The following is a 21697-nucleotide window of genomic DNA, read 5'->3' on the forward strand; positions in this document are numbered from 1 at the left end:
CGGGAGCATGGAATACCTCCCGGGGGAGAGGGACGATCTCCCGTGTAAAATGTTTTGCTGGGAGTGGCACGCTCTACGACAAATACAGCTCAAATTTCTCTCGCGTTTGAGACTTGTAAACAAGCATTTGCATATAAACTCCCCCTACTACGTGACAAGGATACAGAAACTATTGAACTAATAAAAATTAATATTTTTTTCTAAAATTTGGGGAGAGTTCATGACCCACCTCTTCCTTGCTTTGCCACTAACTTCCACCTCTCCATTTCTATTGACATGCGGATTCTCTTTTACCCTTCTATTTCCCTTTCTGCTCTTCTCCAACCCCTTGGCCTTGCCGTTTCTGGGGTCCTTTCCCCACTGTACCCTGTTCCCTACACCTTCGTCAAACTTGTCAAATCCTCCCCCATTCCCTTCCTCAAAGGTATGATTAACAAGTAAGTTCTTAAGTACTACAGTGTCTTGTACCAGATGATACCTCTGTGAGCTGAAAAGAGTCGGGCAAATTAAATTATTGTAAAGAAGTGCAACTACTTTTCGTTTCAAATTGTCGAATTTCCACCAAATAGCGCCTGAATCAGTTGAATTTAGGGGTCATGACCCCTGTGATCCCCCCTGAAAACGCCAGTGGCCAGACCAGACACTCAGAATGGATTGGGCCAGTGAATTCTGTTTGAGATGAGACACGAGCATGAATGACGGCAGTGGGCCGATTACCATTCTCAGGCGGACGTCGGTTATCATTGAATACGTACTTCCCTTCCCACCACTACCGGTTCGCGGCTCGAATAGAGAGAGCAGCGGGTGAGATGTGGTGAAGAGATTTTTCAGATCCCACGCGACTGATGGAGGTGGAGAGGTTAGGGGAAGGGGGAGGGAAACGCGTAGGCTCACAACTCGTGACGTATATTAGGGGTGGCGTCTCAACAGTGACGTAGTTCTCGCGGGACCTGTTTATATGCGTGGCGCGGCGTTGCCAGGTTCTTGGACACACGTGAAAAATTTCTGGCACGACTCTGTCGTGGTGGGGGAGAGACAGACATTTTTATCTTGAAAGTCTCCGTGTACCGTTGCGAAACAAATTCGTACTGTAATCGAGAGCCGTGCTCAGAGGAGGGTAGAGATTGGTGCATAGCATGGACATCACCAGCATTTTTTGGTTATTAAAATGATAAATGGCAAAACGTCAGGTAACAGGCGGCAAAGAAACAAGCCAGGCGTTGTTTTTCGTTACTAATATCCAGAGTAGTAATTCGGTATGTTGCCTGACGTTTACGGACGGCGCGGCGTTTACTAGCGGCTTTAAACAGCGGCGGTTGCGGGCCAATTTTGCTGAGGTAGGAAATTTTCTATGGGGAAAATTTCCGTGCAAGAACTGTATCAACCTCATATATTTGTGTTCCCATCTTCATTAGCTCAGGAATATGGTGGTTTCCTTTTATTTTTGTATTGCCTACATCGAAAGATTATTACTCCTGGAGTACGTATTTCACGCTCTTAGATTTTCGAATGACGATATCTATTTTTCGCGATTAAACGACAAGTGAAAATTTTCAAGCGCGCGAAAACGCGACGGCGAAGTAGGAATGATGGGAAAAGTCCGTGTGACGTATTTCTGGTTCACCTTGCCGCCTTGTGAGGTGACTTTGGGGCAAGGCTTGAGCGCTGATACGACGCAGGCTTCTAGCAGGTAGCCGAGTACCATGCTAGCAGGTAGCGCTTGGCTTATATATGGATTATATATAGGGGATATATGGATTATTGTTCCCCTACCAAACGAAGGAAACTTTCCGAACTTGGGTATTTTAAATGTGTGATTATTAAGAGATGTTTTCCTGAGCTCTGTGACTCATGCATGCATTGGTAATCTCAGACGATGTAAAACTCCTATCCTCTCGTGTAGAAACTAGGTCCCTGTGACGTCACGTGGAGTGGAATCGCATGGGCGCCAATCTGGCCTTTTTCAAATGAGGTTAAAATTGACCATTGCCATTCGTTTAAACCGGGATTTCTAAAACCAAATAATTTGTATATTATGAATACACTAATGGTGGTTAACAAATCGCAATCAATGCATTTCGTTTGCTTTGATGAAGGAAACTACCCTATTCTTACTTAACCATAAGAAACTCTTTGGAGAGATGATCTCAAATTGCAGCGGCGGCTATTTACTATTTCTTCACCGGATATTTGCTTGATCTGTTTACGTTTTTCGGTGTTACATGTATTGTTCAAGGATTTTCATTCACTTCTCATTCAGATTTCAGCGAATTTCATTACCTGAAGTGTAATGAATCCTATTGGCTGTTACCAAGAGCGGATGCAGGATTTATTTCTGGAGCACAAGGTCAGAGAGCAAACGGTCTTCTCATATTTGAGATTTTAAACAACATACAACAATTGCTGTACATAATATTATTTTTATTTTAATATGACATTTATTAATATGAAATCAAATGACTGCGGCTCCATAACAAACAAAACAAAAGGAACGTAATGATAACCGTATTAAAAATCTTGTCTATTTTTTAAGCGTCAGGGAGGGAGGGGGAGGCACGTGCCCCCGCCTTCCCCCACCAAATCCCTCTATTGCTGGTACGCAAAATTAGGCGAAAAGAAAATGGAGAGCTCTGATAAGATCTTGAGAACCAACTACTGAAATTTCAACAGAGAGAGCAGACGTCACGGCAGTTGTTAGACGTGATGCATGCAAAGTTGTGTCACAGAACATAATGAAGGGTATGCGAAGAAAATTGGATAGCTGGATAGAACGAGGAAAATTGATGGGGTAGCTAAAACGTCAAAAATTGATTTGAAACGTTGAATTTGTTTTGCCTTATTTGCGGGATATTCTCACGATTGTTGCATACAATTAAATCGGGGTGAGCTCTGCCATAACTTATTTATACAATCCTTTGGGGCAAAAGGAAAAACCTGATTGAGTCTTCTAAATTCTGCGGAAATATAATCAATAGGTACTGACGAACATGTTTCCTTTCAATTTTTAAAATCCTTCACGAGTGATAACACTTCAGCCGAAAAAAGTGACCGTCTCGTTTTGTTTGGCTTAAACTATTCTTCTTCTTCCTCTGTCACCAAGTCCTTTAGTATATCTCGCTATTCAAATGAAGTATTGAGCCGCTATATACCACTTTTATTAATATACTTTTATTCCTCAATATACATGCTAAATAATTCGCAATCGCCTCCACTATAGCTAATTTATTACACTTTCTTAACAATCGCATCCATATTGAAATCTCATTGAGCCGCTAACTTTCGATTTATTATTTCTGTAGTGAATCAAGAGAAATGATTTCTGTCAACGTACAAACTACAATTAGGAAAACCAGCCTTCCACTAAACAGCCCAGATACCATTCCAGGAACCTCGAAAAATACATATGAGTTTCCTGGGATGACTTGAAGAGTGCTTTTTACGTTTAGAAATCTTAAGAAGGGAATAATAATGGAGAAAAAATGGTGGAATATTTTGGTGAGAGGATGTGCTTCGTCAAAAACGAGACACTTCAGTATATAAGAGAGTGAGAGTAGCAATAAGAATTTCGTACGTTGTAAGAAAAATAGTTATGTCTTACGCGTTTCTTTGCTCAGAAACTTGACCCCTACCATTATTATCAGTCGAAGTCAAAGTTCAAACGGAATATTAGGATCACTGGAAATCGTTACGAAATGTATTCGACGATATCGCTGAATAATTCCTCTCGCTCAGAAATACATCGCAAATGGAATCCCCTGAATAATTTTCTTTCAGTTCTTCACGCCAGTTTTTCCATTTATTAAATTCCCCTAGAGACTTCATTATCATTTTTTTATTATTTACCAATCAAAATGCGTGAAGATCGCTCAATTCCATTAGTGACGCATTGTCATGACACAGGCATCAATCATGTTCAGACACTTCGGTTCAACAAAAAGAAGAGGGTGGGGAATACATCAGCGCATTCGGAATCCTTAAAAAGCGGCTCCCTGCGAGGTATTTGCCTTAAAACGTCATAGTAGAAGGAACGGCGAAGGTCCCTTGCCATCGGCAGCTTGCTCTTTTTCAGCGCTATAAAATGTCCAGGATGATATTTTCAGAGACTTCACAGTGTGTTAAAGATATTGACACGATTATCTGCGTTCACATAGGAGCAATCGATTCGGATCTACTGCCGGGAATTCCTGAAAAAAAATTTCAAAGTGATTTTACGTCACGAGGTAAGTTTTTGTGCACGAAATTCTAATTTTGCAGTGCACCTTTCACATGAAACAAAAATTTTAATCTATAAGGCGACGGATAACTATGATTTAATATAATTTCAGGTAGCTCTTTGTATAAATAATCGTATTGGTCACTAAGTGATTCAAATAGATGGTTGTTTTTTATAGGGTAGAGCTCACCCCGGACGTGTGATCATCAGTGACGCATTCTGTTATGTGAATATCACACAGTCAGGGTAGGGGGGCAGCTTCTTACCCTGGGACTCATCGCAGATTTTTGCTTTGGGACTTAGGATTTGAATCTGGAATAATTCAATCGGCATCTAAGCGATCCACTCGCTAGGCTACGTCGTTCCCATTATCATAGAAGTACTGTCAGGAATTTGAAAGTCTGTGGTGATCTCTGCTACTGTTAACATTCATCATGATCCGAAATTTACCCAAAAATACCACACGTTTCGCAATAAACTTAATTACTTTGTACTCAAATCTTTCGTGCCGGCCCAAGAGGCAGTGGAAAAAGCTAAATTCAAAGCAACGCTGCTAGGTTCAAATCTCGTCGTAATATTTCATCCATAGCTAAAATATTCCGAAGTATTAATGGATATAGCCGGTAACGGCATTGTTCATTTTATTCCCATTACGTAGGTACCGGAGACAGGAAATTTGGTCCACGAGTACTGCACACCTTGACTTTTCGACATTTATTTTCAATTCATAGTATTAAAATTTTCAATTGAAAATTTGCTATTTAGTTTTTTTTTTCATTTAGCTTTCAGGATAGAGTCTTGCAATAGAATAGAGGTAAAACCTACGTAAATGACGTTAAAAACCTTTGATTGATGCGAGCCATTTTCAGAAAAAGTTCACAATAAATGCTTTTGAAACCTGCATTATTTGAAATATTTCTACTTGTATTCATTTCCAAGCTCCTACGGACGCAACAGATTATTGCAGGGACAGTTTTGGTACTATTTAGGACAAATTAATAAAGTAAGCTATGCTTTTCAGCACGAATTATGTTCTTCGGACTAGTGGATTCACCGGAGGATGTTTTGACAGAAGTAGAGACAACAGTTGCGCACGTAACTTCTTACACTAAGCACACTATCCTGACAGAGGTTTTCGTTTTCCTTTTTTGTTAATGAAAATGACTAGGTTTAAACCCGTGGATTAACTTTTCGTTACTGATTATCATTCCATAGCAGATGTCAAAGGGGCCCAGGTGGACAACCCAGATTCGCATGCCAGTGATTCCTCGAGGAATAAGAAAAGGTATGAATGCGGACCAGGAAAAGCAGTCATCTTCGCCCTTGTAGCTGTGATATCCGTAGTGACCTTCGCTGGATTAATATTCGCTGCCATTCATCTGACTTCAGATCATCGAGTCAAGGAATATGATTCGTTCGAGGGAACGGAATCTCAGGTTGTTCAGGCAGCCAAAGAAGACGACCATTCGGAAGGAAGCGTCAATGGTGAGTACAGATATGCCAGGTCAAATAGAAACGAGATCGATTCTCGGCGTCCGCGCATGCGAGTAGGTCTGAAATGGTAAAATCCGAGATCACGTGGTCGGTCCGATAGATCTTGACACGATTGACACGATTATCTGCGTGCACATAGGAGCAATCGATTCGGATCTACTGCCGGAAATTCCTGAAAAAAACTCATAGTGATTTTACGTCACGGGGTAAGTTTTTTTTTGCAGGATATTCTAATTTGCAGTGCATCTTTCACATGAAAAAAAACTTACCTCGTGATGTAAAATCACTACAACATTTTCTACTCTTATCGAAATTTATTTTCTATTCACAGTATTAAAATTTCAATTTGAAAATTTGCTATTTTAATTTTTTTCATTTAGCTTTCAGGATAGAGTCCGCCAAAAATGAGTAGACGTGGAATTAACCTGGAAACCAATCATGAACTTAGTCGTCTCGGAAGCCTCCGTAATAAGTTTATCGTCAAATGTCTCAAAAATGGCGCATGATAATCCCTTTTTCTTTAGATCATTGAGAGTGCGTCTTTCAAAGAATATGACAGCAGTGGCGGCTCGTGAGTCAAATTCTGAGAGGGGCACACTCCACCGGGGGGGGGGGGGGGACAAAATTTTTTAATATTTTGTGTATTTTAGTGAGTTTTTAAGGCAATCTAGAGACCATTATGACTCACTAATACACAAAACAATCACTAACACAAAAACACTAACAATTACTCACTCGATTAACTCAACTACAACTAGGCCTATTTACATTAAAACAATTTACACATAATAAGTCAACTGGTCACCAAAACAAGGTATTCTGCAACAAAGCAACACCATGACTAACGGCCGCCGGGCAGTGTGGCGATGTCAACTCACCAGATACGTCGCTCTGCGCATGCTCGGACGGCGTCCCAAGACTTATTCCATAAGGCACAAGCTTAGGGCCGTTTTACATGGGGCATATACTTGCACAATCTGACGTGTGCATGAAGGCGCAGTCAAACTTGTGTCGTGTAAAGCGGTGAATTGCTAGAACACATGCGAGAATGCACGTGCAAAACGGCCTTAAGACGCGTCATAGCACCAGCGGCCCCTATCACTACCACTCTTCTTATAACTGCATAGTGATGGATTGGGACGTTCTGGCTAGCGCCCCGCGGATACAAATGCGAACTTCTCGCGCTATTTTTGCGTGTTTTTCCTACATTTTCGGTGTATGCGATTAAAAAAAATACTTTGGTTAATTAGATGTATAATTATAATTGAATGGGTATTTATTTTTTTTCTTTTTCAAATATTTAGGAGGGGCGGCGTCCAAGAGTCCTTATGGGCAAGCCGCCACTGTATAAAGGCCGTTTTACACGGTACACGGAATTCCGCAATCTGACGTACGTGCGAAGGCGCAATCAAAATTGCGTCGTGTAAAGCGGTGAATTGCTAGAACACATGCGGGAATGCGTGGATTCGAGATGGCAAAATAGCCCCTGTTCTAATTTCGTTCATGCATTCGCGCAATTCCACGCCATTTTAGAAATTATGCAGCTCTTGCCTGCGCAATTCCGAGCCTCGTGTAAAACGGCCTTAAGACCTAAGGTTAGTCAAATTCTTATTACTTTTATCGAGGCGCACATACTACCTTAACAGCTTATAAATGAGGTCTATTGCGCATGACAATGTATGATGAATCCTTTCATCCTAAAGTGATGTAAAAAAGGAACGCCGACATATCCGCCAACTTCATTTCTGAAGGTCTGCTTTTCGCTTGACAAAATATTTATCCAGACGCCATGAGAGAAGTGTTTACGGATAGTTTAGGGTCTGGTGATGCTTACGTAAATATTTCGTCCCAGTGAAAGGTCTTTTTTAGCGAAAAAAAGCGTTGGGAGCACCGCCTCGGCTATCATTCATGTCCGTAGCTTGAATGGAAATTTATAAAACGCAATATTTGAGCCAAATTGTGTACTGGCAAGCATTTCATTCGCTCCGAACTCATACATTTCCTGGTAAAGCCCATGCTTGAAATCCATTTTTAAATCTAAGAATAGAAACCAGGTGCGATGATATTGATACAACTTCTTATAAAATACGAATCGAAGCAGTAAATGTATAACTTCAAATGACCTTAATTTTCCATTTTTTATTTATATTCAAAAGAGGAGATCGGTTTTTTTCGATGCATTAATCTCATACCCACCCTCATACGATGATAATAATCTCATACATGACGTAATCGAGGGCCTTCGTTCGTACATGCTGTATGAATCAGGAGTGGGGCCATCCACTGATACATCCATGGGGACATAAGTCTCATGCGCAAGGCTGATCAATGCTAGTTCCGCATAGTGCGCGATTCGGACACGGCTATAAATTTTTCTACTTGGAAAAATCCGACCTGCTAACCCGCTACCTCAATCGTTTAAACGCTGCATTTTTCCTCAGCGAAGACGGCGTCTTCTAATCTACACTGAGACCGCAACCGGGAATCTCGCATCCTGAACCTCCAGTTTCCGACCCAACCAGCTGCTTTTAAGAGGCAGTTTGCATCCACAGCCACTCACTTCCCTCGTCCTACCACATGGGTTTCCCACGTGGGCCGATCCTCGCAGTACAGAAAAAAGAACTTCAGACTTCAGCTAATGTAGGAGCTCGCTTAGCTATCTCGTAGATCAGCGGTTCCTAAACTTTTTGTCCTCCCGCACCCCTCAGATTGTATAACTAATATTGTACCCCCCAAAATGTAACGTGCACATTTAATCACATAATTTCATTACGGGTAGGTTTCAACTTTAGTTATAAATATTCGTACAGATAGAAGATTTGTTTTAACACCCCATATAATATGTATACATATTTCCTGGTTAAGAGACACATAGTTCCTGGCGTCCGCCATTAGCGATTATTTTCGATGCACCCCCGACGGGTTCGTCGCGTACCCCCCAAGGGTACAAGACCATCGTAACGCTTTCTCACGTACTTGGCAGCTCTTCTCTGTACGCATTTTAACTCACAGTATTCAAGCCTATGTCATGAGGATCCCAAACACTCTCAGCGTATTCCAAATGGTGTCTGACGAAGGAGAAGTAGTTATTAATAATAACTTATTATCTCTCACTTTGTCGTCACACTTTCATAGTATTATTTTAACCAATTAAGTGTTGCTGAGCAGACAGATACACTTTATGAGGGTTAGGAGGAGAGAATGAAAGCATCTTTTGAGAATAAATGTGAAATGAAACACTGGACGCAGACATTTGATGATAAATTTATTTATTTAAAAAAATTATAAAATGCGTGAAAAAACCAACGAATATTACAATAGAGTATCTTAAAGTCTGCCTCATAATGCGTCGTCGCACACCGCGCATTTAAATGGGTTTACAGAAGTCGCCACTCGCGTCACTGACGGACAAATTGATCCGAGTTTCACGGGGAAATAAGGTATAATTGAGGGTGTCAACCAAAATTTACATTCATGATAATGTTATTTTATCAAAATTTGCATAACTTTTCGATGATATTCCTCGCAATTACAAACATTAAACTGCGAAATATTGGATCGCATTGCACTCATCACCGCGCTGCAGATGTTTCTGAAAATCGATTAAAATCCTATTAATAATGAAAAACACTTTGTTACTTCCACAAATTTTGTGGAAGTAACAATATGTTTTTCATTATTTCAAATTTTGTGGAAGTAACAAAGTCTTTTTCACTATTAATATGGAGTCCTTCCACCACGTAAAAGCTTCAAGTTTCGATTTAATTTCTATTAAAATCCGACCGAAGTGATAAAAGAGATCAATCATCTGTGAGGTTGAATTGGGCCTCCTCTATCTCCCTTGAATCCGCCATTGCAATGTTCGCATCAGCCATCTTGAATGCTCTATTTTAATTTACTTTAAGGCTCAATAAAGGTCTCCTCTCTGCTTCCAAGTATCCAACGGCGTTCCTCAACCACCGAAGCACCACCGCGGCTGGACGCCTGTCTCTCGGGACCTCTGGGGTTCGTGGACATCGGAGGCCAGCACCCCTCCTCTGCAGCATCCCGTCGCCTTGGTCATCGTGGCTCACACTGCGGGGCAGTCTTGCGAGACGGTGGTCACGTGCCGAAACAAGATGAAGGACCTGCAGGACTACTCGGTGGGCCAGATGAAGAGGCCCGATATCCCGTACAACTTCCTCGTGGGTCGGGATGGCAACGCCTACGAGGGCGTGGGCTGGGACCACCAGAGTATCGCCAATAAGAAATACAACAACTGCAGTATTTCTATTTCTTACATCGGTGAGTTTGGAGTACTTTCCACCAGGGATGGCAATCGAAACTGAGCGAAAGTCAAAACCAGAAAAATTTCAATAGTTTCGTTCCCGGGTGCGAAATGTAGAAACGAAATGGAACTAAAAACGAAATGTAGAACGAAAATAAACTCGGGGAGCTAAACTCAGGGTCGAAACAAAACAGGATTCAAAACTACTTCGGGTCGAAACTAAAGAAAAACTCTGGAGCGAAACGAAATACATATATTGTTTCGCACCGGAGGGACCACGTGCTTCACCTTCGAACAGTTTAGTTCCGACCCACACTCCGATCAAGAAGTATGGTTGAAGGAAGTAGAGGTTCGGCCTACCGCCATTAGATGCATGGGGCACTCATATTTGTACAACCAATAGGAGAACGGTGAACACAAACTGGCCATTAGCTTTTTAAGCTCAATGTTTTAACCTATCTACGCGCATGTCAAACGCAATGGGTCGAAACTATTCCCTCTTATCCCCCTCCACTCAACTTCAGGGATCGAAACTTAGATAAGAGCAGCGGAGTTTCGATTAATTTAGTTTCGTTCCCGGGAGTAAAGTTTCGTCCCGAGTCTAAACTAAACTCCTTGGTGATTTTAATTTCGTGCAGGAACGAAGCTAAACCTAGGCCTCGTAGGAAACATAATGAAGATACACTTTTGTATGTTCCACAAGAGTTTTTAATACCGACCCAGGTTTCGGCAGTACACACTGTCATTATCAAGGTGAATATACAAAAATTTTGCGAGCTTATATATACCTTAGGGAGATGGGGGTTAAGGCAGGGAGGAGGTGGTGATGGTGGGAGGGGAAAAGCTAACGAGGAATAGTTTCCTCAAGGTCAGTGGGTTTACTTGCCGAGTCCAGCAGAACTGATAATAAAGGGGAGGAGTGGGAGGGGTACAAAAGGTCGTTTACCACCCGTACATTTTTGTTTCGACATGCTCTTAAAATTTCGAACTGCTCAAGAAAATCCAACTTTTTACCTTTACAAATATTGTGGAGAACCTTGACATTGAAATCACTGCTATGGTTGCAGTCTAACAAATGTTTAGCAAAGTTAGAGGTTGAATCGCCTCTTACCCAACACTTCATATGTTCATCTGCCCTAGTTTTTATGGACTACTTTTACTAGGCCTCGTATTTTCGTTTCCTTTCGGATCGAAAAGAAACATTTTCGTTTCGACCCGGAGGGAAAGTTCACAACTCCATTCACAACAACTTAACTTGAGGTAACTTGATATATCAATTCATCATCATCGCTAGCCAACAATCCTGAGATTGGTTTGACACAGTTCTCTATTCCTCTCACCTATCCGCTAGCCTTTCCATAGCGGCATATTTCTTCTCTTTCAAATCCTTTATAACCTGTACTACGTAACTCATTCGGGGCCGTCCCTTGCCCTTTTTCCCTTCCACTAGTCCTTCAACGATTGTTTTCATCAGGCCATCATGTTTCGGAAGGGGATCGGGATGGTGTGGTGGCTAGAGTGTTGGCTTCCCACCCGGCGGGCTCGGGTTCAAATCCCGCCAGTGGCAGAGATTTTTCAGAGACTGCCCGATCCCTGCTTGAATGTTGTGTGGAGGACATTTAAAGCGCAACACTCCGTCCGTCGGATGGGACGTAAAGCCGTGGTCCCCTTGACGCCTTTCGCTAAGAGCAGGCTAATGCCGACGCCGGGTTTGTCTCCACCCTTCCTTATCTATCCTTCCCTCATGGCGCAAATGACCTCAACTGTCGGTCGCCTCCTCCAAATACCATACCATACCATGTTTCAGAATGTGGCCAACAAAGTTGTCCCGTCTTCTCCTCAGGTTTTTAGAAGACTTCTCTATTATCCCACTCTTCTTAGCACTTCCTCATTACTTACACGGTCGATCCATTTTATTTTCATCTTCCTTCGGCAGCACCGCACCACATTTCGAATGTCTCTAAACTTGACTTCTCTGCTGCTGTCAACGTCTAAGCCTAACTTTCATTGAGAAATATGCTCCATATGTAGCATCTGATGACTTTTTTCCTAACTTCTTTGCTTATACTCTCATCTGTAACAAGATTCTTCTTTTTGTAGTAAGCTCTCTTCGCCTGGTCTATTCTACTGACTATTTGTCGACATTATTGCCAACGCTTAGATGTCCGACTCGGTCATGGTCCTGAGGGCTATGAGTGTCAATTGAAGAATTTTTTTGGCCCAACAGCCAATCAGGAGTCATCTGACTACCGCAGTGACTGTAAGTAAGCAAGAGAAAAATTCTCTCTCGATATTTAAATTCTCTCTCGGACATCGAAACGTCGGCAGTAATGCAATTCCTGACCCGGTGGCGATCTCGATAACTCTTCACGCAACAGAGGAGGCTGACCTTTACTCAAATTAGGACGGTGCAAAGTCACTCTACGCCTCTCTTCCCCAGTTTTCGACTCCATAATTACGCCAAGTTAAGTCAATATAAGTTGTGGCGATCGTGGTTTTAAAATCTAAAAGGCCGAATACATGATACATAACCTTGCGCGAGTTCATGCAAATGTATTTCCGTGAACGGTTCGAACAGTGAATAAATTAACTTGTACGAATAAATTAATCAAATTAGATAACGTCATAATTCCTGTTCAAGGGTCGGGTGGTTACTTGGTTAATCATTGCGTTCATGCTCGCGTTCATGTATATACACACTCATTTGTACGAATTTATGCATGGTGTATTAGGCCTTCAGTGTATATATTATAATCAATTTGGCCGTGGGGAAGCCGGAAGCTGAGGCTTCGATTAAAACTGTGGAACATCGAAAAGATTCCGATAACACAATGGAAAATGTTGGTGAATAAAAGCTTCGGAGAAAGCTAATATTCAACGTCTTCTTCGTATAGTCCTAAATTTAACGGGAGTAAAATTTTCAATCGAGATAAACAAAGTGACCTCCTAAATCGAAATAATGCCATCGTCGAATTGAACCAATCAGCGGTCTCCCCTGCACCGGAAATGCAGCGGGCGTGGGGTGGGAGATCATTGGCGTTCGGAGATTTTCTTTTTAATCTTGGTCGCGCACGTGGAAGGTATAATTCACCCTTTTCGATATGTTGTTGGAAGACGTAGAACGAGAGGATTGGGAGCGCAGTTTTCAGCATTTGATTTTGTAACTAAAATTAGCTACACTTCTGAACTCAGAGTTGCCGCATTGTTATTATACAAGAAGTTCACAATACTTCATTATTTAAAATATCATCTATTTATGCTCTCACCCTTCTAACATTTCGTTTTAAAACTATTCCGTAAATTTTTATGATGAAATGTTGGAATATGCAAACGAGGGTGGAGCACGAAAGCAGCCTTTATAAATAATAAATAAATAAATAAAGCAGCCTTTATAATAGATGCTTAGTCAGATAATATGAATGAATAGAAGCTTGATGTGTGACATTTATGAGGAACGCATACGTCTTTACCCTCCCACGTCTCGCATTTTCTCTAAATAAGGAAAACGAAAAATCATTGGCAAATTCAGTACAAAACTATTTCAAGAATATTTTGCCCTAATTCCAGATTGAAAAGTGTATCGTGGATTTTTCTAGGGCTAGGAACCACAGTTAATATCGAGAAATCCGAATAAAAAGTTGAGTTCATGATTCTCACTTTATTGCTTGCTGGAAAAAAAAAATTGATTGGGAAGAGTTGCATTAACTTTTAGTCGCTTTGGCTTTAAAGAAGGTTTTCCTATGAAATAATGGCGAGTTAAAAAATGAATACAAATATCGTTGGAGAGGAAATTCTTATTTATCCCAAATACATTTGTTAGAATACGCGCATAACATTTTTCTCTCAGAAATAAATCAATTGCCTGCGCCGTAGTTGTTTCAACTGTGTAACAGAAAGGAAATATAACTAAATATTTTTCCTTCTATTAAGCTGAATGTATTCTGGTGGAAAGCCACAAAAATAATTTTATATCTCCTTGTTATTTTATCTTATTGTTATTTTATCCGCTAATAGGTTTCATTATGGACTTAAATATTGATAAATTTAAAGGAATTTTAGTTATCGCATTCTAAATTATGAAATATAAAAATTGGTTGCTTATGGCAAATGGTTGACAATACTACAATCGTATCACTGCGGCCAAATAGTCTAAACGGTACATGTCATGAGTTGATCGTATGAAAACGCGCCTCTATTGAATTTTAACTTCCAAGTATCATCATTTACTGGAACAACTCGACATTGTCGAATCCATTACTCTTCAATGATATTCCTATCATTCGCAAAGGCCGTACTGAAATTGAAAAAAAAATGGATCGTATTGCATTCATCACCGAGCCGCGGACATTTTTGAAAGCGGATAAAAATGCGACCGAATTGGCAACAGAAATCAACAATCTTCTGTGGGATGGAATTGAGCTTCCTCCATGTAGTCCCCTTAGATTATTCCATGAAGACGAAAAATTCTACGATACTTACGTAGAAAGATCGCAGCAAATGAAGCTGTTCATCAGCGGAGGAGAAAGTGAACTTTTATCTATGCTTGGATGCATGCATCCCCCGCGGAGAGTATTTACTCACCGCTCGACTTCCTCTTGCATTAGCCGAGGAATCCCCTCAGCAATCTCTCTACCTCCTCCTCCCCCCTCCGCCCCTCTCTCCAACGCCCAGAGTAACCAAAGTCACTCTCGCCTCTTCACTCCTGTCCAAACTTCCATCCCGGCAACTGAAGAGAGAGAGACGCTGGCAGTGCTTCGCCCACCCAGGACCGGACCAGACCAATCTATCGAGGTGGGTAGGATCGAGTGAGCCTGTCCTTATATATTCCTAGGTCAGACTGAAACGATAAATTAACCTTAAAGTAGTCGCGTCGGGACGAAATGATCCGAGAGGTTTTCGTGGTAGATGCATTCTTTATCATAATTTAGCGTTTTGACAAGTCGCGAGTGTTTGAGAATTTTGCGCTTAAAATTTGATATACGAAGGCAGTACTTGCAAATCTTCTATAAAACGCTCTGTTACACCGCTAAATGTTTTGAAAAAACGATATAAAATTCTTTAAATAGTTTCAGTATCTAACTACTAAGACAGGTTTATTTCCAATCATGCGACCTTTAAAGATTTTAATTCAGGGTCAACATCTCCCTATGTGTGTAGTTACGTAACTTTATCTCACGCGATTACTTAAGGGTTAAGAGAGAAATTTTGCCGAACATGTAGGTTTAGGCAGGGGTGGAACTAGGAGTTCGATCAAGGGGGGCAAAGATCAGTTTGACCACCCTCCCCTCATGCCCCTTCGCTCCCTCTCCTCCCCCACACTTAAGTATAAAACACCCGTTAACTATTTTTTGAGATGCAGTGGTTGAAATTACACCCCGTTTGTTTCCTATTAAGTAGTATTATTAATATCATCGATCAATAACTTATGAACTGATTATTATCGTTTAATAATTTAATGAGAAAAAATTAATTAACTTTTTTAGATAAACATTTCAAATTTTACCGCCCCCTAAATCTGTCGCCCGGGGCACGTGCCCCCTCTGCCCCGCCCCAGTTCCGGGCATGGGTTTAAGGATTCATTTTAATCCCCAACATTACTGAGTTTAAATAGATGTTTGGTGGTATTCAGTGGGACAATGTGCGCATCTGCTTCTCTTTTCTTTTTTTACGTGAACGACTGAACGTCCTAAGGAACCCCGCCACTCGCCGATTTCGGCGGCTAGCAGGATTATACGTAGACGAGCGTGCTGCGCCCGCTCCCAGCGGGCTTCCCCCGCTCTTTTCAATGCAGGTCCACAGAGAGATAGGCGCGTTTCTAATTTTAAAATGTAGAAAAAAAAGGCAGGGTCTTATACACAAATTTGATTGGAATGTTCATGTGCAAATTGAGGTCAGAGGACCTCTTTAAACACAACATTGGAAGTAATTACACTATCCTCTGTTAAACGCCCATGATGACTCATGCTTACGTATCAACAGGAGACTTGAATGTGGAATCAGCCGCATTTTGATAAAAGTTATTTAAAGAATGCGAGATATTTTTGCAAATGAACAAATTACTAGATGACTTCTTACCTCGGAAGCCGAATCTAGTAAACACCTCCTTTCGTATAGCATTCGAGCAGAAAATTGTGAAATCCATAATCATTATACTCGGCCGCAAATACAGTCAAGCCCCTGGCCAAGTGTTGAAGGTACAATGTGATTTTTGACACGCGTGGAAGTAAAACATAAATCCTGACTTTTATAAATATTATTTAAATTAAGCATGGCAAAACCTTTACCAATATTTTCAGTTTAATATGGCATTATGCCGAAAAAATTCCATATGTCACCGTTTATTTTTATTAAATTTGTATTATTACATTCTTCTATATTATCTTCTATTGTTTTTCCACTGGAACATACCTGGTACTCCATTCTGAAATAATTCATTACTGCATAACTTGTTATAAAGCACCATTCTTGGGAAAGCAAAGGCATTTATTCAAGAGGTAGTGGCCATTTGGGTTAATATCTAAGCATGGATTAAATTATTGAATATTAGCCAAGAAAAGTTGCAAACTTAAAACATTGTGAAGGTCCTGATAAAACTTAGGGATTTATTCTAGACTATTGAAGAAAAAGGAATTGATATGGGAAATACATATTTGCATAGGAATTTGCATTCCAGGATACATAACATTCATGAGGTGAGCAGTTGAAAAATTATAACTAAAAAAAGAATAGTTATTCAAAGATTTTGCCTATGAATACGAATATATATTAATGAATTGAATTATTTTCGTATATATGCTGGGGAAGTATTAATCAAAAGTTTTTTTTTAATACTTCGAACTTTAATAGCAGTTTTGAATTAACTTAAGGGCGAGTTACATATTTTTTGTATTCCTGGTACCTTTAACGATTGATCTACAGAAGTAATGTAAAGTTGATTTAAAGGATTTTTGAACGGAAACAGTTGAGAAATGAAACTCTACACAAAATAATAGTAAAATTAAATAAATAGTGCATTCAAGTCTTCTAGGTGTTCCAGTTGAAACTAAGAAATTAATAGACCAGAGTAATGTCCACCGAATAGATAAGGATTGTTGACCGGATCAATAGAAGAGTTAAAATTCATTTTACGTACTATTTAAATTGTTTTTACTGTGGCTTTATTACCTCTGAATTTTTCGATGGTGCAAGTTGGAGCGAGTTTTGTCAACAGCATCTATAATAATTTTTTATGCAAGCAGATAAAAATGAAAAACTTAAATTAATTTTACAGTGGGTTCGAATATGTCTACTTTTCTTGGTAAAACAAAATAATTTGTTCAGAAAAAATAGTGTTCAGGTAATAAATAAGAATTTATCATTGACGACAACAGTTCAAAATTAAGCTTTAAACATTTTATGACGTGAGGTCACTCACATTTCCTTTATTAGGTATTAAAAATAATCTTTTTCTTATTTTATGCAATGCCCACCTTTAAATAATGCAAAAATAAATCTAGAAACGTTGTTGAAAAAGTATCTTGGAATTTTTAAATTTCCTACCACCGAAAAATTCAACCAAACATTTAGGCCTTTTTGGCCGTGAAACTCGCGCTAAAAGCATTATTTTCTCCCAAATTTATTGCTTTCTAGGAGCTCTGTAAGTGACCAAAGACTTTATTATCAATCTACTTCTCGCCCTTATAAGTCAAATATTTTTTTTTTCAAAAAAGTCCCAAAACGTCTGCTGCAAAAGCTACTGAAAGAAGTTTTTTTGTGAATTAAGAAATTTTGTTGGATTAAGTGAAGAGGTATATTTAAAAGTGCAAAATCCACTATTTTTAAAAAGTTTGTGAGAATTTTTCCGCGCTGTAAATAAATGAAAATTTGGACAAACCGTTAAATAATATTGCTAATATATCGTCTGAGCATAAGTTTTTACTGCTCCTGCTAGAAAAAATCGCTTTTGGGGCCACAACGTACTCCGATTATTACCATTGGCTACACCAGGTCAATCACTAATATTTTCACTAGCCGCTAAAATAATTTTAATGATATACAAATTTTAACTGCTTGTATTAGAAATTCTTATACTTCCCGTGCTTGTTAAAATGCTTTTACACTAATAGAAAAGTTTAAAATGTTTTAACAAAGCTTTAAATTAATTAAATAGGCACTGTATTTTTTGCATTCGGATTTTTCAACTGATCACGTAAAAAATTCTTAGTTTACAAGTGGATAAAGCTTTCTCAGAATGTCTTAGGCCCATTATTTTCATTGAGGATATTGAACTCATCGCTATAGCGTTCTTTTAAGAACAATTATCATGAGTTGATTTTTCTTACGCGTCATATCATTGAATTTCTACTTATAAGCATCAGTGAAATACGCTGCTGTGGAAACCTATACATCTTTGCTGATAGGGATTTCCTGCTTAAGATTTTATCATTCCCCCTCAAATAAGACAATAAGCGTCCGTTTCATATCAGAAACAAGTGTATTTTCAGCTTTACATTCCAACTGCCAGCGTCAATTATTTGACACTAGCAGTAGGAATGAGCCACTTTGTTGAACGAATTATGTAACCGTACGAAACGTTAAATTATTTTAGCGGCTAGTGAAAGTATTAGAAACGAGCCGTTTTATCCTTGAGCCACTTAGAGAGAACGAATGAACTCCAAAGCTTATATAGGATAATTTACAACATATAATTAGACGTAAAATATTCCGTAATTCGTCGTGGAACATGAGATGTATCACTGTTGTCACTGTTAATGGTTGGTCAATGTTGAAAAATATAAAAGCAATATTTTTATTGAATTTTTACAACTCACCACGTTATAAATGTTCATATCCTGTTGCGATTGCTTTCTAAAATTAACTTTCATTTTTATATGCAAAATTATTAACATTTGAACTCACCATTGCAATAAATCAAACTCTGTACTTTTACGATAGTATTTTTTCTTATGTTCCCATAAAAATTATCCCTTATCCAAGAGCCACATAATATTCCAAATACGTTCCTTAGAGTTAAAAGGTGCGTTGATATTTATTCGGAATCATCCCTAAAATTGTTTCACTATTTTATTCTTTATGCTTGTCAACACTACTACAAAGACGCAACTGCTATATTTCGATGAAATATTGTTTTCTCAATAAACTAAGGATAAATATGTAACGTCGGCACTATCACCTGTTGTAATATTTGCAATATGTCCTTCGCACCGCACCTCAACTTCACCTCGCCCAACCGGCATCGAAGGCTTTCACTGATTGGCTTTGGATTTTACTTATTTATAGTAAAATCTTCTAAAACCGTTGGCACATTAAACTGCGGTTTCGCTAGTAGTGGGCCCTGGTCGCTTTCATAGTGGCAAGGTATTCCCGTCCCACCCTTCCATCCCTATCCCTACCCTAGAGGCGTCGTTGGGCTCCTATCGTGGCGGCGCCTCCACCTTTTTCCTTGCCGTTCCACTCCCCTCCCGGGGTGCGCGGGCGTATCAGTTAAGTTACTGGGTCCCGGTGTGTTGTAACCCTCAGAGCTTCCCCCTCTTGGGTCCTGATTCTCTGATTGGCTGACGGTTTAACGGCCATGTGCCCACTGAGGATAATCTGACAAAAATATTTTAACGCGCGACTTTCTTTAATCCATTAAAATTCGCAGTGGGTAATAACACAACTAGTGGCCGTCTGAAGAATACTCTATTTCTATACTTATTCGTGTTGGTCTGCTTGTGGTAAACGTAGCAAACTGAATTCCTCCGTTTCCAAAAATTTCCAAGGGTAATCTGCGTTTTTTCTTCCTCTCAACGCCTCTTTAGGGAACTACGTCCGCGTGGAAGCGACTTCAGAGCAACTGCAAGCCACGAAAAACATACTGTCTTTGGGAGTGAAGCTGAAGAAGTTGTCTCCGGACTACATTGTCGTCTCCCACAACCTCACGATGAACACCATGAGTCCTGGGATCTCTGTTTTCGAGCAAATCTCTGGGCTACCCCATTTCACCAACGACGATAGCTTCCTCCCGTTATAGAGTGACATTTACTGAACCATATGGAACTTTATTGAAGAGCCCAGTTGTTTGTGCCTAAAATGTGGGTTAGGCTGAGTGCGGATAAAATCTTTCAGCCTTCATAACACTATCACCACGAGGAAAACAGTGCGTAAAATCTCAAGACTGTTGTTTAATGTCCATGGTTAATAATGAGGGTATAAGAAACCTAGGGGTACATGTGATTCTTTTCTAATCATAGTTCGGCACAGAAATTAGGTAAAGAAGACAAACGAGGTCAACTAGATATTTAGTAGTGCATTTAAGTTTCCATCCGATGTCAGCACAAAATAAGAGACTCACTCGTATAACTTGACCAACAAGTGTTTGTATATTTCTCACATCAATTTCTACACCTAGCTCTGTTTATAAAAAAATCACTCGTACCTCTTGGCTTATCAGCCCCCTCAAATAATATTGACTATATTTTCATTTAGCATTTTGACCAATAATATTGCCATAAACATTTAAAGCCAATTTTTAAATAATTTTTGGCTCCTTCTTTGGCTGCTAAACTTTTTAATCAAGGATTATTTTAGTTTTTCGTCTGATTAATTGAGGAGAAATTAAATAAATTACAACACATGCATGAGTTAAGTACCATTATTTCGCGAAAATTTTCATTTATTTTTTTTCAAATACTTTTCAAACGATTGCAATAAATTTGTAGATAGTCAGTCTATAGATAGCCAGATACCATTTATAGTCAGCTGAGTACAAAATACGACAATTTTCAAAGTTAAATAAATCAAATTAAAAATAAGGTGACTATTTTAAATCATGTTTTGTCTGAAATTTTGGCAAGAAATCTATTTTCAATACTTTATACATTTAAATAGATAAAATACCATTTTCGCGACCCTCTTAAAACATCGATGAAAAATAACGAATTCCATATTGGCATTCTTATCCAAAGAATCGCAAGACATACCATTACTTATAATAAACCAGCTGAAATTCTAAGCAACGCGAGTTGCAGGGTGAAGAGTGACACCATGTCACTTTTTACCTTTGAACCTGCGCCCTGCATGTTGACGAACCAACCCTTTTTCTGATATCCAAACTGAAAACAAAAACTTTTCAGCGCTTACGAAAAGCCTGAATCACACGGTATTTTTTCCGTTCCTTTCGACTCGAGCGAGCCCTAGTGATCGCTTCTATGATCATGGAAAAAATGACCGTTTTACGAGATCGTTTTCCACGGTGGTTCCAGGGATGATAAGTCCCATTATTCGATAGATCCTTTTTACCGTCGCTCAAACCATAGAGTTTTAGTGTTTATGGCTGGAGCTATCGCTGTGAAAGTATTTCAGCTAGTGATAGGTGAAAATAATAGATTATTGTGTTCCGATTTTTTCGATTATGAGATCGATTATGGGGTGTCGATTTAATCGTTGAATCGATTATATAAGCTTGATCTTCACTTGAAAAAATCGGCGGCACTAGTTGTTGTTTTAATGTACCTCTAATGCGAGATAATCAAGTACCGGTGATTACATTTTTACATAGCAATTATATCGCAGTAGGCGTCGCCTATCGCCTATACTTGAATTTTTAGTGATAGGGAAAATTCCTATCGAAAAGTCGTATGACATCCTCGCGATTATCCAACATAGAATCGGTATAATCGTATGATTTGTTGCCTGCACATAATCGGTAGAGTCAAATGATTCGTTGCCTTCACATAATCGGT

General features: G+C 39.5%; 1 protein-coding gene across 3 annotated transcripts in view; it reads left to right on the forward strand.

Moving 5' to 3' along the window:
* LOC124158834 overlaps positions 1 to 20589 on the forward strand; it is a 37294-nt gene extending 16705 nt beyond the window's left edge. Inside the window, exons 2-5 of one of the 3 annotated variants that reach the window (XM_046534192.1) lie at positions 2261 to 2347; positions 5429 to 5698; positions 9644 to 9991; positions 19775 to 20589. In XM_046534192.1, coding sequence (XP_046390148.1) covers positions 2261 to 2347; positions 5429 to 5698; positions 9644 to 9991; positions 19775 to 19986 — 917 coding nt within the window. In that variant the 3' untranslated portion in view covers positions 19987 to 20589. The remainder of the gene's footprint in view (positions 1 to 2260; positions 2348 to 5428; positions 5699 to 9643; positions 9992 to 19774) is intronic. The other 2 variants (XM_046534210.1, XM_046534201.1) reach the window with 2 other exon arrangements.
* The last annotated feature ends 1108 nt before the right edge of the window (positions 20590 to 21697 follow it).

The sequence above is a fragment of the Ischnura elegans genome, chromosome 1 (assembly GCF_921293095.1).
Source record: "Ischnura elegans chromosome 1, ioIscEleg1.1, whole genome shotgun sequence".
Classification (NCBI taxonomy): Eukaryota; Metazoa; Arthropoda; class Insecta; order Odonata; family Coenagrionidae; genus Ischnura; species Ischnura elegans.